Source organism: Poecilia mexicana, unplaced genomic scaffold (assembly GCF_051168715.1).
Source record: "Poecilia mexicana isolate PSO_F unplaced genomic scaffold, ASM5116871v1 scaffold_20, whole genome shotgun sequence".
Classification (NCBI taxonomy): domain Eukaryota; kingdom Metazoa; phylum Chordata; class Actinopteri; order Cyprinodontiformes; family Poeciliidae; genus Poecilia; species Poecilia mexicana.
The window spans coordinates 15,011,498-15,036,599 of record NW_028263389.1 but is presented as its reverse complement, the minus strand read 5'-3'; the positions used below and the strand labels follow the sequence as shown (position 1 = coordinate 15,036,599).

The window sequence follows — 25,102 nt, the reverse complement described above, 5'->3', positions numbered from 1 at the left end:
CTTTACCACACATTCAAAAGTGAAGTACTTCCCCTTTGTGTAAAAATCAACTAGAAGTTATGCTTTTAGCAGACATAACCCCATTTCTTGAGGTGCTGAAAACTAGTCACCCTGATCACTTTGCCAGGTGGCCCCCAAAGAAATCTCTTGTCCATTTTCCAGTTCAAGCGCCAAAAGTTTCAATATTTTCAAAATGTTACGCTCACTGCCAGAAAGCTTAAAAAACACCATTGTTTTTTAGCAAGTGGTCTTCATCCCAGAAGATCTCACCAGATGCAACATTTGGGGTCGTCTGAGATAACGCTCATCACTTACTCGGAGCACAGTCGATGTACTCCAGGTCATCCAGGGCAGCTCCTCCGCTGACGTCTCGGGAGCGAATCCCCTCGAAAATCACTTCAAAGTTCCTGAGGTTCCTCAGGGGGACCACCGCTTGGATCCACTGGTTTCCCTGATGTCCCGTTTTATTCCACATCTCAATTAAGCTGTCCTCCATCTGCAGAGGAGAAATGACAAAGGATACACCATGTGGTAGCGTTTCACATTCTGCTCTGGTTTTTAACAAGAGGTTTCAAAGCTGCTGCAGTGATTACTGACAGAACTTCATCCTTCAAAACTCAGAGTCACGGGCCACAGGGGATATTACTGAGGAAAAATGAGCTAAAAGTACGTTCTGGACTGACGGCTGCTGGGAAACAGTGGACTTCATCTAAGAGGAGTTATTAAAGTCTCATTAACATAACATGACTGTAATAAGTTCAATGCCTGAGAGCAACTTTTCAGACAAAAAAAAAAAATGCTCCGAGTTATGTCGACGAATTTGCTTCATACCACATATGGAACATATTAAGTACAAATTAGAATTTATTTTTCTGGAAGTCCACTCAGTTTTTTCCCATGATGCTACAGCTCAGGCACTAAATCATAGCTAATGTGACTTTGAAACAGGTTATGCGGATGCAGTTCTCTAGAAGCACAAACAGCATCAGTGACACTTACAAACACGTGTTTTATTACAAATGTTCTGACCTCTGGACTTACTAAACTGAGAGTCAATAAAGAGGCAATAAAAGGCTTTTATGCTATATAAAATTTATATATAACAACATTATGAGTTATAGAGCTTAATTAATTGGTAAATAGTCATTTTTTATTGGCTTCTTAATGCACATAAAAATAAAACTGATTGGCGTAGTCAGTCTATATGTAAGCCAAAAGACACTTGATGCTGATCCTCTTATTGTTTGCCATTACTTACTAATTTCCAGGAAATGCCCAGAAAATTTTAAACATTTTTTTTATTTTTTATTATTTATATATTGCTTTAGTTGTGCTACTAGGCTTCATTTTTTTTCTACTTGGGAAATTGCATATAAGGTAGGAACTTTAGGTTGCCTCTGAATGGCAAAACCAGACATCCCATTCCACTCGATCAATACGTATTGGATAATAAAATCTACTAAAAGTCAATGGCAGTTAACAGAGCTAAAATAAAATTAAAATCACAATCCACATTAAAAAAAAGAACACCATCAGTAATATTGATGGGGTGGAGTATAACTTTCTGTACTGTGTTTTTTTTTTTTTTCTGATATCACTGGTAACTACAGAAAATTTTTTTAAACATGCTTCAGAGTAGAGAATCAGTTTCAGCAGTGCAAAATGTTTAACTACTGCAGACAGAAACACTCTAATATATATAAAATTTTTTTTAAAAAAAACATGATTTTACACTTGCTGAATCTGAAGTTGCAAGAGGTGACCAGAGGCTCGACTGCAGTGAGACGAGTTCTGGTCTAATATCCTGGGAAAAAAAAAAACACACACACAGAGGACAAGCAAAGTCACACTCTACTCTGCAGCTTGAAAGCATATTAAAATGCACCCTTGGGTGAGGCTTGTCCCCTCTGCTCTGAAGCCCTGACTTGAAATAATCTTGTTACGGCGAGAGTAGAGCACAGATTAATAGGTAGAGTTACAGCAGGACTTATTGAGATTTATGTCAGGGAGTAACGGCTCAATCTATAAAAATAGCCCAAGAGCAACGGACGAATATACCATGATAGCTCTCACTTAAAGCCTGTTTGGCATATCGGTCGAGGCATTCATTTGATTGCTTTGAGTCTTCGCCTCCTGAGCTTTCAGTTAGGGCACTGCAATCACAAATTTGGTTTAGAGCGCAAATATGTCGCAATATGTGAAACTCATTCTGATGGGTGAACCAGAAACAGAAGAAAGACACAAAGTTGTAATTCTATAAAAATGCTTATGTCGTTGAAATTTAAATGTGGTAACCATTGAGCTAAAATCCAATTTATATTCATGGCCTCTTTCATTTTACTGAACTGCTGGGAGCTGTTTTTCTGAATGACTATTTTGCTTCTTGACCAAATAAAACAACATCAAAACAAGGAGGAGACACTACCTTGCTTTTTTTTTTTCCTCTTAAGCTAAGGGTAGAGTTTTGTCTCAGGTTCAGAACATGTCTAACTGATCAGTGTTGTCATGTAACATATATTGTGGGGAGAGCATACTCTCTTGGCGTTGACTAATGGCTCTCTGTAATGTCAGAAAAACAAAAACCATCCAAAACGATGTAAATCTGCAAAAGAAATATACCATTGCTGTACAATATTTCGCTGAATTGTAAATTCCTTGAAGATTAAAATGTGATTTTCAGATGAAGGATAAGATAGGAGATTGTAAGTTGATACAGTGCCTAGTTAACTATTCACACTAATTAATGTTTTTTGTCACCACAAGATACTGTAAAGAAGCAAAAAGCTGAAGTCCTTTTTTTATCTGGCCATCATGTAGGTAAGTTGCAAAAAACAGCAGAGGTATTATCTTCATTTTTCTTAATTGGAGATTTAGTTAGCTGACGTGCTTAAACTATGCTAAGCTAATTTTCACACTGTTCTTGTTAAGGGTGACTTGGCACAACACTGTCCGATCACATGGTCTTCAATATATTGCTTCAACGTCAGGCTACTCTTTTTTTTCATACTTTGTTTTTAGCATTATTCATTTATCCCTGAGTGAATGCCAAAAGTATGAATGTAATTGCTTGTTTCTCATGTCTTCTGTGTAACAGAAAATACAAAAGACACTGCCTTTCTGCTGAAAGGCAGAATCTGAATTATGGCACCATTAAATAACGTAATTTCCCAGTGATCGTAACTTACAAGAAACAATAGTCTTTTATCTGCAGAGGAGTCTCCCTCCCTTTTTCTTTATTTCCAGCCCATGTTTCCATTTCTCTGTGTGACATCGGCCCTGGTACTTAATGACGAATGACTATTAAGAGCAAATCAAGGATCTGGTGTAACAAACTGGGCTCTTAGCAAATTTCACAGGGGACCCACCTGCAGTGCTTACATGTAGGCGTTATTGCTATAAAACGTGGGCGTGTGTAAGTTTGTATTCATGCTGCAGTTACAAGCCAGTGAATTATGAAGGCTATAAATGTGCAGTAATGTTATACATGAAAGCACAATGCAATATTCTGTAAGTGTTAATGGCTTTGAACCTGGAAGGTCACACATTCACCTAATGCCAAATAAGAGCTTAAAGTTACACTGAAAATCCGATCCCCCCCCCACCCACACACACACACACACACACACACACACAACAGCTTGACTAATTAATGCTGATTTCTAAACTTTGCACCTTCACCCACACGTTTTACTGGCTTCTTTTAATATCCACAGCAAAAGGCTAAATCTCCCTTTTTCCATCCGTATGCCAGAGAGGAGCAGATGTAAAATGGTCCACAGACATTCATCATCTCCTGCTTCTCATGCAGTCACATAATCAATAATGAGAGCCACAAAACCTGACGCAATAACTATTAAATCCCGTCATTTAAATTTCTAATATCCTACCACATTATGCTTTAAGGAAGAATCAATCGCATGAAGGGCTTAAAAACAGCTGTATTTTAAAAGAAAATGTATAAATAATGTCTGTATAAAATAGATATAGATTTTAAAAGATATGATTTTTTTTTTTAACTTCTGGTTTTCAGTCAAACTCAGACTTATATTCTTATGCATCTCATTAACCGAAGTAGACAAATATGTAAAGAAACAAAAAAAAAAAAAAAATCATGAAAGAAAGGCGTAAGCCAGTCAAAAGCCTGGCAGCGACTGACAGAGAAGACACAAAAATAACTTTAAAAACAGAGTAAAACAATAAACTTTCTTGCCAGAGAAACTTTTTGATCAAAAACAATACCAGTTTTTGAGCAAAACAACACAGTCTACTGTGTGTTATTACACTCTGATATGAATCAACAAGCATTAAACCTTGAGAACGAGCAGAGACTGACTTTTTTCAAATGTTTGGTTTGGGTTTGTTTTGGGCATAAGAGAGGATCTTCAACTCCATGCATTCCTCTCCAACATCCACTGATCAAGCACTGGAGGAAAGACGATCCACCATCCTCCCAGCACTTTACCAATTTACTTTGAACACGGGGTGAATATTTAAATGATTAAAGATCGGCTTCACTGGCTGAGTGTAACCATGGTGATCATGACTGGCAGTGGGTGAAACCAATTAATTTCTTCCTTCTTGTCTCAACCAAAACTCGCTGTACCTTGATCAGCAGCCGGATGGTCCCTGTGGCCTTATGGGAAAGGTAGTACCAGAAGGACAGCTTGCAGACAGCGCTTGACTCTTTCCAAACAGAACTCCTTATATGAGCTTTGTCGCCTTTCAGTCCCACCGGAGTGGCCTCCAGGTAGACAAAATGGCCTGGAAGGTAAGAGAAGATAAGACAAGATGAAGGAGAAAAGTAACAAGATGAGATTTTTAGAATCTATTACAGCCACTGCAAAAATTGTAGCAAGGTCAAGGAGACTGAAAGGATGGGGTGGGGGGGAGATTGAGGGCTAAGGGTCACTGCGTAATCATGAACACATCTTTTGATGTGCCACTGGCTTTTGTAAAAGGGTAGCTCAAGGTTATTTTGTTAAGGGAAATCCATAGAGAAAGAAGAAACGTTTTAACACAGCTGAATTCAAATGAAAAGAAAGCATCTGGGAGCAACATCTTTCTGTCTGAAAAAACATCTGTGCACCGCTTCAAATTACACACTTTCACCTGTGCCTTAAATGATTTAAAGGGCATTTTTAAGCTTTATTGCTTTGCAAGAGTAAAAGTGATCGTCACTTTCTTTTATTTGATTGTGCTAATCTGTCGTCATTTACAATTATACCCGGGACTATACTAACAATGATTTCACAAATTACCTGGCTGTCAGTAGCTTCAAGTCTGAATATTTCTTCTCCAAAACACAACCACTTTTCTTTTCTAAAGAGGCAGGAATTTACAGATGCTGCTGTAACGACTATCCTACTTTTCTGGGATTCTCCTCTTCGGGGATAAAGGATGATTTTTAAAAAAGCAGGTGTTATAAAATCGCAGATGGGATGAACCTCAATTGAGGTTTACAAATTGCAAACTGAGAGTCGCTCCAGTTTGAATCAACTGATTGGTTTTTCAGAAAACAGAAAGCAAATGCAGGCTCTGCTGGGAGAGCATGCAAAATCTAGCAGGCCTGAAGAACTCACATTAGTGCTGAGCATCACTCCACCATGCTATTGTGCAACTAATGTTTGTTAAATAACCATAACAAGACTTGCGATTTTGATGGTGCTCTAGGTAGTAGGTGCATCTTTCTTTTTCCTTTTTAGCTTTAAAGCACAACGAGAAAAGTAATCAGGAAGGAGTGGTAAGATTAAATCAAATCATTTCTTGGTTGGCTTAAATGCATAACCTGTTATCTGACGCAATATTACATTTACATTATAAAATATACTTTTTTCAGCTAATGCCAAATGCTGTTGAACTAGTATGATTGTGACCTGTATTTCTTTAGTTACTTTTAACTAAAATTACAATTAGCATTTGTAGTTAAAAGTACCTAAACTTGGCTAAAAGCACACCAATTTATGTTTGTAACGTGAGTTTCTTTGTGGTTAAAATCATCTTAAAAATTACGTTTTAAGATTAGACAGACTAATTTGGAAAAATTGCAAGTTGAAATGCAAGCATCTGCTGTATGCTACTTTTGAACTACAAAGAACCAGATAGCAAGCTTTACTATTCATTTGGGTTATTACAACGCACCTTTTAAATGAGATTTCAGTTCTGAATCAATAATCCGAGTTTCCATTTTCAGAAAATCCACATACTGTGAAAAAGCTCATTGACTGACTTTGTGATTTGAATCAAACTGTAAAGATACATCACCAGAGGACAGCAGATTTATTTTTTGCAAACCTGAAACGATATTCTAGCTCTAACAAATGGAACCACATACCGTTGTCATCCACCAGCGTGTGGTCATACGGCGGCCGTATGCTTTGAAGAGATCCGGTACCGAGAGCCCAGTCGAAGTTATCAGCCAGTGAACTCTTCCAGCCACAGCGGCCGTTCTCAAACGAGCAGGAGGTGCCGCAGTCCTCCTCGTCCGTACCGTCGCTGCAATCGTCGGTGAAGTCACACATCTGCTCTGGAGTGTAACAGCTGCCTTTTCCACAAACGGAAGCCCCTGGAGGACAGAACCCTGGAAAAGAAGGCAAGACAATTCAACATATTTCACAAATTCAGATGTTTGCAACCAAACTTAGTTTTCTGTGAAGGTCAGTCTCTGGTCTAACTAAAGACGTTCTGTGTCGGTAATAGATATGAGGAACAAGGTAGTCTATTTCTGCCTGTATGCAAGATATTTAAGTTACTACCAGCTCAAAACATCAGAAAATACTAGTGATATCCAAGATGCAGCCATGCATGATGAGAGATACTATTAATAAAGTTTGTTTTCAGGTGAAAAATGTAGCAAAATCCACATAGCAGTCTGGTAATGAGACTCACCCAGCTGAAGTTTATATTCAGTAGAATAATGAGTTTCACATCAACAACCTTGAGAACAACAGAACTGAATATATTTCATGGGATTTAATTTCACCCCTGATTTCAAAGGTCATAAGATAATTCAACACAAAAATAACAGACGCTGTTCCCCTTTTTTCTATTTGTCATTTTTGCAGGCAGCCTTGCAACAGACAGCAATTTCTGTAACTGTAGTTAAAATGTCCATTGTTTAAAACTGTCAAATTTCACATCTAAGGGTTTGGAAAAGAAGCAGAAAAATCTGGACTCTAAAGAAGCCACTTTGTGCGTTTCACAAGATTAAACAGCATCCCAGCAGTGCAGTAAACCCTTAAGGGCACCCCTCTGCACACAGAGCTGTAGTTTCCTTAAGAAGCTTAGGAAGGACACAGGAGCATGGGGCTCTGAGCTCAAATCACTGTATCATTGATGGCGATACTTGGAAGGGGACAGTGGTGGGGGCTCTGCTTCTTTTGGAGCCAAACATTCCAGCAGGGTCAGTGCTTAGCCTTAGGGTGGGGGAAGTGTTAGAAAGGAAGAAGGGTGGTCTCTGTAATTAAAGGAGAGAAAAGGGGTATAAGTCCTTCCTAATCCTTTGTTCCTCTTGAGGTGCACAGAACCAGAAGCAATGTGACCCCAACAAAAGAAACACAGGAAGCCAGGAAGAGACAGCTCCTGACTCCCGACTGTCCCCTGCCTACAGAATCTGTGAGGGGAATTCAATTAGAGAGAAATCATATTTTTACAGGGAGTTGACTCAGACATCTTCTACATCAGTCACCACTACCCTATATTTGGTGCTCTTTTAATGTAACTCATGCAAAAGAAAATAATAATAATAAAATGGTATTGGAATCATATTTCTATATGAATAACTTAAGGGTCATGACCCTGGGTGACAATATCTCTCCTAGTGGATGGATTTTAATTGAGCTCTACATTTTGCACAAAAAAGGCAACCGAATCATATAAAATAAACTGATTACCCAAAGGATTTTTAATCGTCTTTATCTGAACTATATGAACTATGCAGCTTGAGGTAGGTCTCTACAGACTTTGCACATGAAAAGACTGAGATGTTAGTCAATTCTTTTTTCAAAACTTTCTTCAGTCAGTCAAATTGGAGTGTTTATGAACATCAATATTCAAATGTTGCCACAGATTCTCCATCAAAACTCTGGAATCAATGTCCTGCTGGAAGACAAACTGTCTCAAACTCTCTTGTTTTTTTTCAAAGATTACGCAATATTTGGCTCAATTTGTTTGACCAATTATCCTGTTGTGAATTAAATGCATATTCCACAGGATGATGCTGCCACCGCCATGTTCCACCACTGGCGTGGAGTAATCAGGGTGCAACTCTTATAGTCTCCATAGGTCTTTTTTATTGCCATTGAGATTATTTTTAAAAGCAATTGGTTTTTCATTCAGGGGTGTCAGAATAAGTCACAGAGATCATATTTTCACCACAATTCTTTTATCTAAGTTTAAATAAGTACACATACTTTTGTAAAGCACTATTAGAATAACAAAATACTCATTTTACAATGAACGCTTTCTTTTAGAGTATGCCAGAGAAAAAAACAACAGTAGGAGAGACAGTTTTACTGGCACACACATCAGGAGCACCTTCTCCTGATGGTCTTCTTCCAATTATCAGCAAATGTAATAAAATGCTTCCAGCAGTTTCATTAAAGTCTGTTTTAACAAGCTGGTAATGGCCTAAACAAAGAATTTAGAAAACATTTGGTGGGCTATACTGCTTGATTCAAATTTTCTCGATTTCCTCTTACAGTATCACATTAACTATATGCACACGGACATCCTCCAGTGGATGCATACATGACTGCATTAAAAGGAAAACAAATTTGCATGTTAATCATGAAAGCCATATAAAAATGTTTTTTATCATCCATAAAGTGCCTGTATTATCATGAGCACAAACACAGAAACTGTGGGGTGCAGTCGACCTCAACGCTGAATCATGTGACGGTATATAAATTGAAGCTGTGGCAGAAAAAGCCCCTGAGGAGTGATAGTCTGTAATTACAGTTCCTGCTGCCTCTTGTCTCATCAGTATTACTGTACATCCTGCCAACACACAGACAGAAAGAGCTGCATTCGGCCACAGCTCTACTCCCTGCTGGCTACTCAATTACCGAGAGGGCCATGGATTTTAGCTCCAGTTCAGTCTTTAAGTGATGTTTTCTTTATTGCTCTCTTTGTATTTCTTTTCCTTACCTACTGTATGTCTTCCAATTTTATTACCAAAATGTGTGAAAAAGTGATCAAAATAGATTCACCTTTCATCTTAGCATAACTTCATATCTTCCTTCTGGCTCTGATTGGTTGTTTTTGACTGGGAGTGAAACATTTCTGCAGATGGCAATAGGACCACGGGGAGAAGTTGGAAGAGCACAGATTTGTTACCTCATATTATACTGTCACAGCATAGTGACAACTTTGATAAATATGTAAAAAAAAACATAATTAATTTTACTTATATTTAAGATTTACCCATTGCTGCATTAACTCTTTGTGTAGCCAGTGATGTTGTGGCCATTCTGAAGACAGAGAAAACCCCATTGCTAAAGACATCCAGCTGATTACAGAGCGAGGCAATAAACTGTGGGTCTGACACTTTTGTAATTATCCAAACTAACATAAAGTTGTCAATACTGTTCTGGGTATAAATGAGAGCACTCCTGACAAACAAGAAAATGACCAAAAAACACTGACAGCATTAAAGTTTCGATCTTTACTATTTATAAACCCTCCTAATTATCTTCGCTCATATTGAAAACAAAAGCTGGGCAACACATTTAATAGTCCCTTTGTAACTACATTGACAGAGGCAATAAATCCGCTGCTATTGTTGTTGTTGTAAGGGTTCCCTCATAAAACATGTGAGTAATGTTGGAGAACTTAAATAGGACTGAGACACAGAGTGTGAAAAGATTAATTTACACTGCTTGGAAGATATTTTCCTACAAAACTTAACAAATTGTTTTATAACGACTGGATAAACCAGATTGTTACTGTGGGAATTTCCCAGCAGTTATAGTTCTCCGACTGCCAAAATTTCCCTGGCAAAGCTGATTAAAATCGCTCACATCTACAGAGAATTGAGTCCGTTCCTAAAACCAGGCAAAAAAAAAAAAAGAAAAAAGTTTTAATTGGGCTCTTGTGGCGTCTTTATCACGTTAGCAGTAATTTTTAAAATGTGTGATTAGATTGAATATCTGTCCTTAAGGAAACTAAACGTGCAGCTATTAAACGAAAATGTGAACAGTACCAAAGTCAAGGTATGCAAACAGCTAAGTAGTTCAGAAGAGGACTGAGCAACAATAGCAAATGTTTTATCGTTACGCTTTTAGGGGACAGACGTTGACTCAGTCTGTCAAAACTAAGGTGCCACCTGTAAGGTCTGCAGTTTTCCGTTGTTAAGAAGCGGTCAAAGGTCACAGCTGTTACCTGGAGACATCAGACACACCCAATGTCTCACCGGATTTTATGGGGCTTAATAAAACTCCCTTTTGCAGCAGAAGTTTTTACTTGACACTTATCTGAAAGCACATGCAGCATTTCAGTGAGTCTTCCCATAGTAACTCTTCTACGTATCAAGCAATTGCTTTAAGGGCAGCCAACAACCTCACAAAATATTTCTGACTATTTTAACAAGTATAAGTTTGATTACAGAATGTCTGCCATATCATTCAGTGTGTAGCACAACATTGTCTAACAACTAAACCTTTTTACTCTCCATGTGTTTAAACATGCTGTCCCTACCATGACCTTTAGTAGTGGCAGAATTGTTTTTAGTTCAAACAATCAGAGCTGATTGTTTGAGCTACATAGGGGGCTATCCAATAAAAAAGGTCTGTTAGAAGCTTCAAAAAACTTGAGACTGAGACACAGGATCACCTCTGGACAGACTCGAAGTTTTCTGTTAACAGATAACCTCCAAGATAGTGAAAATATTCAGTCTCTCAATGTGCAAAACCCAAATACTTTGGAGGTTGTTCTATAACTTTTTTATCGTATATGAATAGATATACACTGCTCAAAAAAATAAAGGGAACATTTCACTTTAATTTTGTGTGTGGCTCCAAATCCAGGCCTCCATTGGTTAATAAATTTGATTTCCATTGATGATTTTTGTGTGATTTTGTTGTCAGCACATTCAACTTTGTACAGAACAAAGTATTCAATGAGAAAATTTCATTCATTCAGATCTAGGATGTGTTATTTGAGTGTTCCCTTTATTTTTTTGAGCAGTGTATTTAAACCATGTATCATTTACATTAAATCGCCCAAAATGTATTCGTATTTGTGGTTTCAATAAATAATAAAAAGTCGCCAAGTTTTATGCATAAGAATACTTTTGGAATCCACTGCATGTTGCCACATTTTAAATTAGCTGCTGCACTCCAGATAGCTTGTGATGCAGAAATGACTGATTTAGGCTGACACTCCTAGCAGCTGTCTAGATGAGACAGCGTCACCCTGGCAACAACTCGAAGATGGGGAAAAGATAATCTGCTAATCCAATTCAAAAGAAATGTCAGGGAATCACACCTGAGAGAAACTCTGAAGACCGAAATCATTCATATCCCTGATCATGAGAGAAGATTTCCCAATCTAAATCCCCTCTGTTTTTTTAATTTTTTTTTTAATGTAGTTTCAAAAAAGAAAAGGCTGCATGTTAATTTTAATGTATTCTGAAGTGAACTTTACCTGTTGGAGGAGCAGGAGGAGGAGTGCTGTCCGTTACCAACACTGTGGGGGAGAGGAGGCATCCTGGAGAGAAGGTGATATCGTCCAGACAGATGTCTCCCTTTTCGCTGCGCCCCACCTTCCCTTCAAACACCACCTGGAAGTCTGCAGAGGAGCTCAGCTGGAGTTCCTTCATTTGCCAGTAGTTGCCCTGATCTCCAGTCAGGTTCAGCAGGAGGTGAAGACTTTCCTCGGTTTTAGCGAAAACACTGAGGGTTCCGATACCGTCTCCAGACATGTGATAGTAGAAACGCATCTACCCAGAAAAAACAGTAAATCTGTCAAGACCTGAATGCATTATCATATTTATGCAATTTATTTAAACAGGTTTTATGTTGCTGTCCATTTGTGTCTATTTCATCACAAATATTTAGATTTTCTTAGGATTTTTTTTTACTGTATCTCACTCATATAAATGATTTTTGTTAAATAATTTAAATAAAATGTGACTTTCCCTTCACTGACACCAACAAGCATGGATTTGTATACAATTTCTTTTTTCATACAACATTTTTCTATTTTAAAAAAAAGAAAGGAGTAAATCCAAATTTTCAACTTATGTCATTATTTATACATCTAAATATAAAAGAAATGATAAATAATAATAAAAAAACAGAACTGTTTCGTACTTGTCATTTATTTCCGACTTTATTAAGAAATATGTTATATTTATTTCTGTGTTTACAATGCATCCTTTTGAATTTTAGTGTCTTACATTTTTTATTTTTTTTTCTATTTCCTAACTGCATGGCAGCATTGTTTCCTTAATTCTCTATGTTTGATTTCAACTAATTTTTTGCAAAGTAGTGGTTTAATCTAACTAATCTGGCTAATTTCTTGAAGAATGCAGACGTTTTAACTAATTACTCATTTAATTTACGTCTTTTAGGGTTGGCAAAGATAACTGATTGTTTTTATATCTACTCACTCAATAAAGTCTAGTTGCTCTTTTTCTAGCTTACTTCTTTAACGACACAAAGATAATGTATTTCTCCAAGATTCAGATTTGAAAACACTGATGCTTTAAGAGCATCCTCTGAAAAATGGAGGCTTTATTCAAGAGCGACTGGTCTTCTGCTGTCTACTTCATAGAAAAATAAGCCTCTTTCTCTCCTCTCCATTTCCCTGCTCCATCTTTCCTTCATTTTCATTCCTGCCTTCTCGCTGACTTTATGATTGATTGACGGGTCAGGATGGTGATAAGGTGCGCTCCACACAGAGCCAGCAGGGCAGTCAATCAAGAAATCAGTCCTGACGGAGGCCGAGAGATACGAGCACAGAGTTTTGAATAAGTGCATCAGCAAATTTTTTATTGTAATTTTTATGCTATTTTAACCCCAAAAATCTCATATGAGATTTTAGGTGCTAAAATCTCAGCACCTACAGATCCAATCTATGATTTATCATTTTTGAGCAAAGTTTGGGAGAACATGTTTTTAACTCATTCAAAATTGATGTTTTGAATGATGCTTTGAATGCTCTGACCGGGATTTATCAATCCCAGTCAAAACGGAAAGACACAGCTCTACTATATAGATTATGAGCGGAAAAGTATGCTGATATTATTGGATCTAAGTATTGATCCATGGACTCAAGATCAGGAACTGCTGTTGTGATTTAAATTTTATCTGGGTGAATTCTTCATGAGTTTGTCATGTCTAACATTACAAAGTGATACATGGAGTTCCACAACTCAATTTAGTTAATTGGGGCCTGCCATGGCAATGCACATGCACAGGAGATTTTTTTCTGATAACGAATTGCCACAAAGTATAAATCAGATTTTTACTTGATGTTGAATGTCTGTTTTATAATACTTTCACCACCTGACAAAAAAATATATATATATTTTCACTTTTCTGAAAAATTCACGTACTGCACAATTCTTAAGTAGTATTATAAACAATAATATTACTTGTTATATTTCACTTTTGGTCCAAAGTAGACACTTAATAAATCATTTCATGATTGGCAAAATATATGTTTTGCGCTGCTCTACTCTACTAGTACTTTCTTAAAAAGAAAAGATCACCCTCTAAAATTTGGAGGGGGTTCATGTTGCACAAATGTTACTCTGTGAATGAGTTTTCTGCCAATGTTAGCATTGATTTTAAGCTACTTATTGTGACTTTTCTTAACATGTTTGTACAGTTAGCTTATGACAATCTGATTTCAAAATTAACTTGAGAATCTGTACTGCAAATGTGGACTCACCTTGCACTGTGAACTCCTTCTGCTCAGTAAGGGTCCAATCACACGGGCAGCGTCACCCACCGCCTGAGGGAATGAGCTTTCCAGGTAGAGGTAGTGTCCAGTGGGATCTCTCAAGGTGTGGTCACTGGACGGGCCCGTTCCAAGAGTTGGGGTGCTGCCTGCTTTGATCAGCCAGTCAAAGTCGTCCTGTCGGCACTGGCGCCAAGAGCAAAGGTCAAACTCAAAATTGCAGCGTCCGCTAAAGCCCTCTGAAAGACAACAAGAGGAAAAGAGATATCAACATAGGTTTTCAAATGATTTGGGAATCAATCTTTCCTCACAGATAAAAAAAACAGAAAAAAACGTAAGGTCTCACTGCAGATGAAAGGGTCCTCATCTGAATTATCCCCGCAGTGGTTGATGAAGTCACACAAATTGTCCTGAGGGATGCAGTGGCTGTTTGCGCAGGCAAACTCCTCTGATGTGCACGGCTGGCCGGATGGAAGAACGGGGGAGCAATCCCGGAAGCTGACATCATCTATCACTACATCCCCCATGTAGCTGATCCCTCGTTTCGCCCTGAACACCACCTGACATTTTTAACACCAGTGTAAAAAAACAGATGACTGATAACTTAACATTCAAGATGAATCATGATCTGTGCATGTGTTTGCAATGTAGAAGAAGAAAACTGAGCATTTAAAATTAAATCAGAATTTTTTGTAGTTGTCAGATAGATAGATAGATAAGTAAGCAAAGGACATATGTGTAATTGCTTAGAATCTGAGTATGTCACACATTACAAGATCTTGGGTGCAAAAATCATCAGCAGACCTGAAAGTCATTTGATAAGCCCAAAAACACTTCAGCTCGTTTCCATCCGTTGCCTTGGTTACCGGTCTGAGACCAAACCACATGGGTGAGGTTTTTGTGTCTGAACAGCACCTATGGAAGAGATGAAACATCTCTAACATGGTTCTGATGGGACATGCATTTTAACTCAAAGTTTCACTGGGGGTATTTACCTGCAGGGTTCCCACGGTGAATCCACTCATGTGGTACCAGAATATGAGGATACACTGTGGAGCAGTGGAGGAGATGACTGGTGTTTGGAGGTCAGAGAACTGACCATAGCCGCCATTTGAGCTGTCTGCATACATATACCAACCCTTAGGGCTGTTACTGCAGAAGGAACAATACAGAACAGCAATAATTACGTTATTGAAAACCAATTGAATTAACATTTTCCAGAACTCTTGTCATTTTTCCCCCCAAAATTGCTTTGGACATTTCTAAATTATTTTACAACAAACTGTAAAACAACCACACCTTTTGACTATTTTCTATAATTAATATTTTGTTAGAATTATTCCTAGTAACACCAGTCAGTGGCTGCAAAGTGGGGCAGTTGGAAGCAACTGATGACTTGCAGCAAAAAGGCACTGATTTTTACCTGGGGTCTTTCTGCCAAAAAAAAAAAAAACTGTTGTTAATCATAGTTCATTTATGATTTAAAAAGAAAAGCATCACTACATCCTTACAATGGCAGTGACACACCTTCTTGTTTGACAAATGACGTGTTTTAAACGGACATGAATATTTATCTCTGGCTCTCACAGAGTGTGGTCGTTAGTTGGACGGTGGTTCTGCTCTCCGTCATGACTGCTTTCCCCCTGGTCAGCTGCCCAGCGAAAGGCGTGGTTCATGCTGAAAGAAGGACTAACGACAGTCCAGCCGCAAGAAACGCCACCTTCGAAATCACATCTTTCCTTCACTGAAAGAGAGAGAGGCATGCAACTAGGAAAAAAGCAGGACAGGGAAGAATAATAGGTAGTAAAAACCGCAACCATTTACCGCAGTTTGTTTCATCTGATCCATCAGAACAGTCCTGCTTGAAGTCACACACTTGGCTTGGTAAAACACACTCGCTATGTGTTCCACACACAAACTGCCCCTCGGGACAATTGTTGGGTATGACTGTCGGGGCCAGAGTGGTCAGTGGTGGGGTGATCGGAGAAGGTAGCTCTCCTGCAACACGAGACAGGGGGTGGTGGATAAATAAAACAGTGCAGAGCTGCTGCCCTGGGTTTATCTGATGTGTTGAAGGCTTACCATGAAACAGCTGACAGTCCAGGAAGGAAAGGTCATCGATCGCAATGTCTCCTTCAAAATCATCTCCAACTGTACCTTCAATTAAAATCTAAAAACGGGAAAAATTACTAAAACATAACAGGCAATAATATTAATTATTATTGTTGATTTTTTTAAAATGATGGATAGATCATAAAAACACATCTCAGCACATCTCAGCTGTTATTAAAATCCCTGCAGTTCTTCAAAAATATCACATCATTGTTACAGGTTACACCATTATGAGCTATTGTTTCTTTTTTTTTTATATCGTCATAATGACTTTGAATACTCAGGAATATGTTTCCAATCTAGGAGCTCACGTTTAAGCTTCTGTTTTTGTCCTTAAATGTTCTCTTCTTTCCACTGTGCATGCAGGCAGATCCCTCTCTGCCAGAATTAAATTAATCAGTGTCAATATTTTAAACGTTTCCCTGTCTGCACTCAATTAAATTAACAAATGGAGCTCCTGTTCCAGTGACACGGCCCAGGAAAAGTCTTTAACTGCCTGTCAAGTTGGAATCACTCATGAGTGATGACAACAGAACATCCATCTCCAGTGATCGATGCTGAGCACCAAAGCAATTAAATGGATCTTCATCACGCAGTGCTCTGGAATGCATTTGTAAATATGGACTCTTTGTTTCACTAGAGATTCGCTGCGAGCTGCTACGGATCTGTATTTACCCCGAACTCAGGTTTGTCTGTGCCTGCAAGGTGACTGCAAATGATTTGCAGTCAGATGTGATTGAAGTTATTAAGCCAGACAGTGAAGAAAATGTCTCAAGAACTTTAAATGTATTTTTTGTCTAATGTACTTTGAGACATCTTACAGTAGTGACCTGTAATTTTACAACACATAATTCACCTCTCACCTTTAAGTTCATACTGATTTGTAGAATAATGGTCGAATAAGACACCCTTGGATCTTAATCTTACATGACTTTTGTAACCCTTTTGTTCAAGACTCTACTTCGAAATTAGATGTTCAGGATGCATTCTTGTGTGTGTATTTGGTTGGTCGTAATCCTAAATACTGATCTCTTACCTGGAAAGGGTGCGCACTGTGCAGGTACATAGTCTTCCTGTGCCATAGGTTTCCTTGGTTTCCATATTTTGCCCAGAGGAGCACACCACGGCCTGTCGTGGTTGTCCTCAAGTACACCGCGAGGCTGAACACGTGCGATCCAAACATACAGTAATGGAAGCGAAAAGCACAGCGGTGGTGGGGGGAAAAAGGTGGGTCCTTGCCAGGCTGGTAGGTGGGTTCAAATATGGGGCTCAGCAGCACAGCTGTGTCCTTGAACTCCTGGGGGAGGGAAGACTCAATGTAGAGGTAATGACCGGAGGTGTTCCCCAGCGTGTGGTCCTTCCATGGGCCTGTGTTTCGGGTTGGAGTCGGGCCCTGGATGCGGGTCCAGTTAAACACATCTCCTCCACTCGTTTCCTGCTTCCAGTTGCACAGTCCATCTTCAAAGTCGCACTGAATCTCTGGAGCTGTGAAAACCAAGAAGACCGAGAAGATCTGAAATTGCAAACTTTAACAATTTAAATATGCCCTTTGCTTTCCTGATGAGTTTAGGAAAGCATTCGATTTTAGATAGTTTGCCTACGATACTACATTCAAACTTTGCTGAAAATGTAATTAAAAGGCAAAAAAATCCAATGCAATCCATTGCTGTGAAATGTTTCAAATCGTCAAACTCAGACAAAGATCATTTCAGCAAATAGAACTATTTTGGTCATACACTTTGGGACTCTGGTCTTGTGTTTTGCTTTATTTTTGTCAGTCTTTCCACGTTCAGTTCATTCCTTAGGTTTAAGATTCCTACTTGGCAGTTGTGGTAGTTGATATGCATTGTGAGTTGCAGTCCTTCTTACTTGATCTGAGGTCCTAATTTCCTGATTCTTTATTAGCTCTTGTGTTTTTGCTATTTACTATTTAGTTTCCAGATCCACACCAGATGTGACAGAATGCATTTGTCCTAAAAATGTCCACTTTTGAGTCATTAAATGGAGTATTTTCCACAAACATACTGGAGGTCATCAGTATGTTTTAAGGAAATGCACAGTGGTCTTTGTTTTCTTTTTGGTCAAGGTCTTCTGCCTTGGAACTCTCCAATAAGTCATTTTGATCAATCTCTTTTTTTATAGTTGAATCATTAACTCTCATCTTAACTGACTGAGGTGATGCTGTTCTATGATTTAGATTTTTTTATGGGTGCTTTTGCCTAGTGTTAGCCAACTACATGTTGTCAGCCAGGTTCAATTTTTTTTTAGTTATTTAAGCAAATACCTTCTCGTATATATGGTCAGATTGGTTGGGATGGCTTTTTCCATTTCTAAATGAAAGTGTGATTTTTAAATTGCATTTTGTATTCGCTCAGGTTATTTGTGTCTGATATTAAAGCTTGTTTGTTGATCTGAAACATTTGAGATTGACAAAACAAACAAAGTCACAAGATGTCATATTCTCCAGCTTATTCTCGTGCACTTATAGACCTAATTGTTCTCACTTCAAGAAGTTGAAACACTCACAACACCCTTCTTCATCCGAGCCGTCCCCACAGTCGTCCACAAGGTCACAGAGCCGCAGGTGCTCCACACACGCTCTGGTGTGCACGCAGTGGAAATGCGTGTGCTCGGGGCACACTGCCACTGCCGGCGGCATCGAGCAGTTCTTGAAGGAGACATCGTCGAAGGCGGAGACTCCGTCGAACACGCCGAGGCTAATTTTGGCCAAAGCAATCTGGAAGGGCTGAGTGATGCGCCCCAGCTGAATGGTGACCCGGTTCCACCGTCTCCCTTGATCGTACAGGGTCGTCCATATGACGGTCTTGTTTTGAACTCCTTTGAATCGGAGGTAGATGTCAGCAGCGCCCACAGATACACCTGAGTTATAATGCCTGAGGGGATAAGAAGTAGATTGAATCTGAAACTCGGCTGATAAATTTATCCTGACACGGTAAGGAGCACATTGTAAGATAATATATCTATGAAATTACATACTCGTATGAGATACCCTAAATTACAGATTCATCCTATGATAATGCACCCCGCATGATCCCCGGTCATGATACGTGAGCAGTGAACAAATGTGAGCTGTGCAGGTTTTCATTTTCCAGAATTCCTATGACCATTAGGCAGAAAAACATAATCAGTCACTTAATATGAGCTTTTGGGACCATAAAAATGCCTGAACATGATTTATCAACATTCATATCTTATCCCGGCCTTAGTCAGTGGGGTGAAAGAAACATTAAACGGAGAGGGGAGGTTATTTTGAAACACCTGGCAGAGCAGCTAATCTGATTCAGAAGTAAGAGTGCAATCAAAAAGCAGAAACGGTTCAGTGAACTTAACAAGCAATATCCCCCAACAAAATAGGTAGTTATTATAATTTATTCAAGAATTTTTATTAGTAATATTAATTGTTACAGCTTCACTGTTGCCTTGAAGCAAAAAGGTCCTGGGTTCAAATCTCAGTCTGGAGTCTTTCTTCATCGAGTTTGCATTCGTTTTCCCTGAGGACTCCGGCTTCCTTCCAGAGTCAAAAAAAAACATGACTGTGGTGTAACTACATTTTTATGAATTGCAGTTTGTGCTACAGATCCAGATGAAGTCTAAGCTTAGCGGTACAACACAATGAAAAAGTGTGACTACTATAATTACTTTTTGATTTAAAAAAAAAAAGTTCACATTGCAAAGACAAATGATCCTTTTAGTTCAATCATCTCTGACTTTCACAAACATCTTTAAAGTCCCTGCCTGGTCCTCTTTGAATATATACTGAGTGAGTAAACATTTTGAACATATCTATGTTCTATTATTATTACGTAAGATGTGATTTGGAATTAGTCAAACAACGATGTGATTTGGAATTAGTCAAACAACGAGCAGTCTAAGTTCAAGAAAATAATCTCTATTACTCGGCAGGTAAGACATTAATAAGTACTCTTAACGTTTCCACAGAACCCTGCCTTTAAAACGATCTGCGCTACCGCTAAAGATGGCAGCACTTTGAAAAGAGAAGCAAAGGTGGAGGAATGGTTGATACCTCAATACAGTACAATCTATGAGTGTGAATGATCTCTGGTTGTATGGTCATGTTGAACAATGTTGAACGTTGTAATATTACAAGAAAGAAAGAAAAATAGTCCACAGAGGGGAAAAGATGTCGCATGTTTCTCACCAAAAGGTCATGGTGCATCCCGAGGCTGATTGCTGGAACCAGGGTCCAATGAGAACAGCATTTGGATGCAGACTACTGCTGTTTCTCAGTATAAACATGTAATGACCTGCGGTCACAACAAAAATAAATAAATCTTGGTCAACATGCTTCTAAATCCTGTTTTTTTCTTTTTTTTTCTTCCTGAAAGTAATATGTTTGACAGCACAGTCACATTTCAACTAGGTAGTTTGTTTACAGATAACTTTGTCTACACCTTAAATATTCCCACTTGGCCACTTGAGCCAAACAGATCAATTTTATCTACTTCTCCCTTTGGCTTCATGTCCAAGTTGCCATGGTAACCTGCATCATTGAAAACCTTAGTTCCTCCATAGAAAATCTTTATTTAACCCCACTTTCCCTGGTCTTAATTAGAAAGAACAAAGCAGATGTTAGGATGCAGTGCCATCAGCTGGTGAGGGTGTAGGAATCGCTGCACACGACTGTGAACAGCAGCATCCTAGGATCAGAACAGTGCTATGACTTTGTGTTGATGATGCATATTTTGCCTCCAAACATATCGTGAATGCATGGCAGTCATCTCCAGAGAAATTTGATCACGTCAGCAATTAATGGTTATTGGTTAAAACTAAAGCATCCTTCTCGGCAGTGGCGATATTGAATGCTGTTAAACACTTCATAGGAGCAATAGCCTGTCTACAGAACGATTAGTACTAATTGGCTGTCAAATCATAACAGAATTTGGCAGCATATTCTAAAGATGTTTCAAATTATATACATATTTCAACGTTAAACACTGTGTTTCTGTAGACTCCAATTTTAAACCTAATAGGTGCCTTTTTCAGACCATTTCACTCGATAATCATAACAAAAACAACAGATGGTGCTTGTTTGGAGTCAGCCAGCAACAAAGTTGAAGCTGCGACTTTAAACAGTTCTGTTCAGGAAAGAAACAGGAAGATGTAATGAAGGATGATAAACAGTAACATATTGTGGTAAATGAGCAAAATAGGCTCTCGTGTTTACTGTTATTCAGACGGCTGCGAAGGTAACGTCTCCACGTTTGGAGCACATTGAACTACAATGTTTTTTCAACAAAAGCTGATTTTTCCAATATTTTTGACGGGCTCAGTACAGTTCTTTTCAACCTTATCACATGTCACACTTCTTTGTTTTTCGTATTTGTTTCCTTTACCTTTAGTGCTGTTGGTAGTGTGGTCCGGTAGGGGTGGGTGATCATAGTAGTCCGGCGGTACCTTGTCAGATGAGCCCCTGATCCAGTCAAACCCATCTCCAGGAGTGAGCTCATACCAGCCGCATGAACCGTCCTCAAAGTCACACTCAGAAGCTAAAAACAGAGAAAGAAAACACTGTAGGGACGCTGCCCTTCTGGATAATCAGTCCGGAAAGGCAACTGTATGTGATTAGGCTTAATTGAACCAATTTACAAACTCCATAAACACTTTAGTTGTTTATTGGTGCACTATAATTTAAATCAGCTGCACCTAATTGCTTAAGGATTGATATTTTATGTGCTGATGGTTCAGTACTACAGTGTTCAAAACATGTTATTATGATCAAAAGCTTTAAGTGGACCTGTAAACAGATGAATTTAGCAGCTATACAACTAATAAAGTGGTGGTACAGTCCTTTTGAATCTGACCTACTGCACACATAAGGCAAGACAAGACAAGACAAGACAAGACAAGACCAGATAAGATACGATGCAAACATCACTTAGCACTTCTGAGGAGGATAAAATGTGTTTTTCTGTTTGCATTTTGTTCTTATAATCACTGTAAGAGTCTATAAAAATTAACTTTGTATACCTGCAGCAGGTAACAGACTGATGAACCATTACTGTCCAATGCAAACGCACATCAAAACGACTGAGCTATGTAGCTTTTTAACAGTCTGATGGCAACAGAGGGTGTCAGATAAATCCTGAAAACATCTTTCAGTGGGACTGAAATGTGATTATTTCAAAGTGTTACTTAGTAAAGTGGTTCTTACGGCATCTGTCTTCATCTTCTCCATGGGGACAATATGGTGAGAAGTCACACACTTTGCTCTCCTCGATACACCCCCCTCTAGCGCAGGTGAACCATGAAGGAGGGCAGGGAGGTGCAGTGAGGACTCTGCCCTCTGCCAAGTACACAATAAAAATAAGAGATTAATACAATTAATCAAATTTGTTTGAGTCACTGTTGTAATTAAAATATTTCCTTGAGAGAACGTGCTCAATTAGCATAAATGAGCGCGGTGGTTCCCAAAACGAAGCAAGTGCATCTGATTAAATTGCAGTAATGGTTCAGATTTTGATCAATAGCACAGAAAAGACGCCATCGCTTAAATCAACTCAATGGCACTATATGATGAGCACGGGAAATATATCAAAACCATAGCCCAGTTTTTTTCAAATCACTGTTAGCTGACCTCAGAAATTAATCTTTTAAATGTTGCCATTTTCAAAATATATTCTCAATGACCTTTAAAATGACTCATTTCAAACCCTAAGATGGCAACTGCATTAAAAAGCATATAATATATAACAATTTAATGAAATTCTCTTTTTAAAAAAGATTTAATAGGTACAGCTCGGGCGTGTTCAACCTGTCTTGCCTACTCTTTGCAAACCAAAAATCCTGAATGTCATACGCAAGTGTGTGTCGCTCAAAGGAAGCAAAATGCCACTCTGATTATCTTTTCCTGTTAATGTTCCAATGATGGCAATCTCTATTCTTTACAGTCAAAAGTGATTCAAGAGCACGAACAGATTTAGACAGTACAAACACATCAGTTAGCTATAACAACAGTACATCAATAATCTTCCAGAAGGTGACTATGATTACACAAAGAGAGACTAAATCTTCTGGGGTGCTTGAACAGGACAGTGTGCTCACCACACATGTAATGGAGCCTGCATGAACAGTGGTAGCTCATTATAATTATGCAAGCATGCGCCTTTGTGTGCACCCTGCATTGTTTGGTCATTGGGTCATTTTAGCTGTGGCCAAACAGGCCTTGTGTTAAAACTACAACAGGATCACACCAACATAATGCTGTCCACATTCCAAGAAGACTCATTTAGTGTAATGTTTGGCTCTGCTCCTGCAAAGAGAATAGGCTCTTTTTTATTGTTCTTGAATCTTGTCAAGTACCAAAAATGCACCATGCAAAGTGTGATTAGTGTTGGTTTCGTTTTGCTTATTAAAGCCTACATTATTGAGCCAATTCAGTTTGGTCTGGTTATAGTCTAAAAGGCTTGCACATAGATTTTTCACAGTCTGCAGTTTGTCTTTTACATTAAGTGTGATAATTCTGGTTCTTATGGTCCTTTGACACACATGGCTTAGATTTTTTTCATGCCTGGCAGCTTCTGATTAACTTAAATTGAATGCTGATGAAGATGGATGGATGGATGGATGGATGGATGGATGGATGGATGGATGGTTGGATGGTTGGATGGATGGATGGATGGATGGATGGATGGATGGATGGATGGATGGATGATCTGTTTTCTTTTTCGTTGCTTTTTCAGATTACATTGAACTCCGCATATTAGAAAAGCTGTGAAAATGCTACAGGATGATCTTACAATTGTACATCAGCAGAGATTGCTGATAAAAATTGCGTCTGAAATGTCACATAAAGTACAATTTATGGGATCAACTCCTCCACTATTGCATAACGTCTATGTTCACTTCCAGAAAAAAGTACAGCAAGCACAATTTTAATGACTCAGTTATCCTGGTATAAATCCAATCATGGGTGTTTTAATGTCCTCACTCTCATTCATCGGTATTCAAAACAAGCTTCTGTTTATGTGTGAGGATATTTCAAAATGTCAAGGTTCATGTGGTGTGTGTGCGTGTGTGTGTGGTGAGGTGTTAGAAAGCTATAGCTAATACCAGGCAGAATGACACATCCAGGACTGAAAGACAAATCATCAACGGCTAGGACCTCAGATGCTTCACTGCTGGCTGAAAGTTCCCCTCGAATTACCACCTGGAAGATAAAACAGTGAAACGATCTCACACACATCAGGGACAGTTTTTTTTTTTTACTTTATTATTATTAGTTTATTACAGTTTAATTAAGCTGAAACTACAGATGAAAACTGGTTAAAAAAATTCAGTAGAGTATTGAGTTGGTTGATGCACAGAAAATGTTAGGGTCAAATGGAAAAATAAAAGAAATGTATAAAAAGCAGCAGGTTTCACAATATGAAGAAATAGAAAACAGAAAAATAACTGCAGTTGGATAAAATTAAAAACAAATCAAGGCAAATGGAAAAGGAAGGTGAACTACACCTGCCATGCAAATGTATCTATCATAATGATCTAAACTGGCTGTCATGTCAGTCAAATGTTGGTTATATATTTTTAAAATCTTTTCCAACAAAAGCAGAGAAAGAGCTTATAAATGCAGTGCAGTCAGTACCAATAATATTAATGGTACGAGTACTGTATGGTAATATGCATTTTACTGCAAAAGTAAACAAACCTTATTAAGTTTTTAAATGTTGTCATGTTACAGTCACAAATTTCAACGCATAGTATTCCCATTTATGTGATAAACCAATACGAAGAAGGGTATAATATGATACTTTAAAGTAGAAGTGTCAGAGATCCACAGCTCAGGAGAGAGTCAGCCAAAAGGGCTATTAGTTATCCATCAAAGCAATTAAAGAAATAAATCTATAAGGAGCCTTACTTAAAGATTTCCAAAAGCCATTTAAGGGAAATGATTACAAGTGGAAAAGATACTCGAGTTTGGCGAGACCAAAATTAGCCTTTGTCAGTCTACCTTTAAAATTTAAAAAGGTTTACAAGATATAGATACATTCACAAGATATTGTAGAATTTCATGGCATTTCATCTGCTCAACCTTCAGATATTTTTAAAG

General features: G+C 38.4%; 1 protein-coding gene across 1 annotated transcript in view; it reads right to left on the bottom strand.

Moving 5' to 3' along the window:
• malrd1 (MAM and LDL receptor class A domain containing 1) overlaps positions 1-25,102 on the bottom strand; it is a 43,315-nt gene that overhangs the window by 13,573 nt on the left and 4,640 nt on the right. Inside the window, exons 5-21 of the mRNA XM_014982906.2 lie at positions 24,106-24,202; positions 22,208-22,339; positions 21,390-21,542; positions 20,195-20,300; positions 18,541-18,908; positions 17,051-17,499; positions 15,985-16,072; positions 15,727-15,900; positions 15,490-15,646; positions 14,898-15,054; positions 14,707-14,817; positions 14,249-14,462; positions 13,894-14,141; positions 11,641-11,935; positions 6,332-6,577; positions 4,604-4,761; positions 316-496 (exon numbers count right to left, since the gene is read on the bottom strand). Of these exons, the coding sequence (XP_014838392.2) occupies positions 316-496; positions 4,604-4,761; positions 6,332-6,577; positions 11,641-11,935; positions 13,894-14,141; positions 14,249-14,462; positions 14,707-14,817; positions 14,898-15,054; positions 15,490-15,646; positions 15,727-15,900; positions 15,985-16,072; positions 17,051-17,499; positions 18,541-18,908; positions 20,195-20,300; positions 21,390-21,542; positions 22,208-22,339; positions 24,106-24,202 (3,334 nt within the window). The remainder of the gene's footprint in view (positions 1-315; positions 497-4,603; positions 4,762-6,331; positions 6,578-11,640; positions 11,936-13,893; positions 14,142-14,248; positions 14,463-14,706; positions 14,818-14,897; positions 15,055-15,489; positions 15,647-15,726; positions 15,901-15,984; positions 16,073-17,050; positions 17,500-18,540; positions 18,909-20,194; positions 20,301-21,389; positions 21,543-22,207; positions 22,340-24,105; positions 24,203-25,102) is intronic.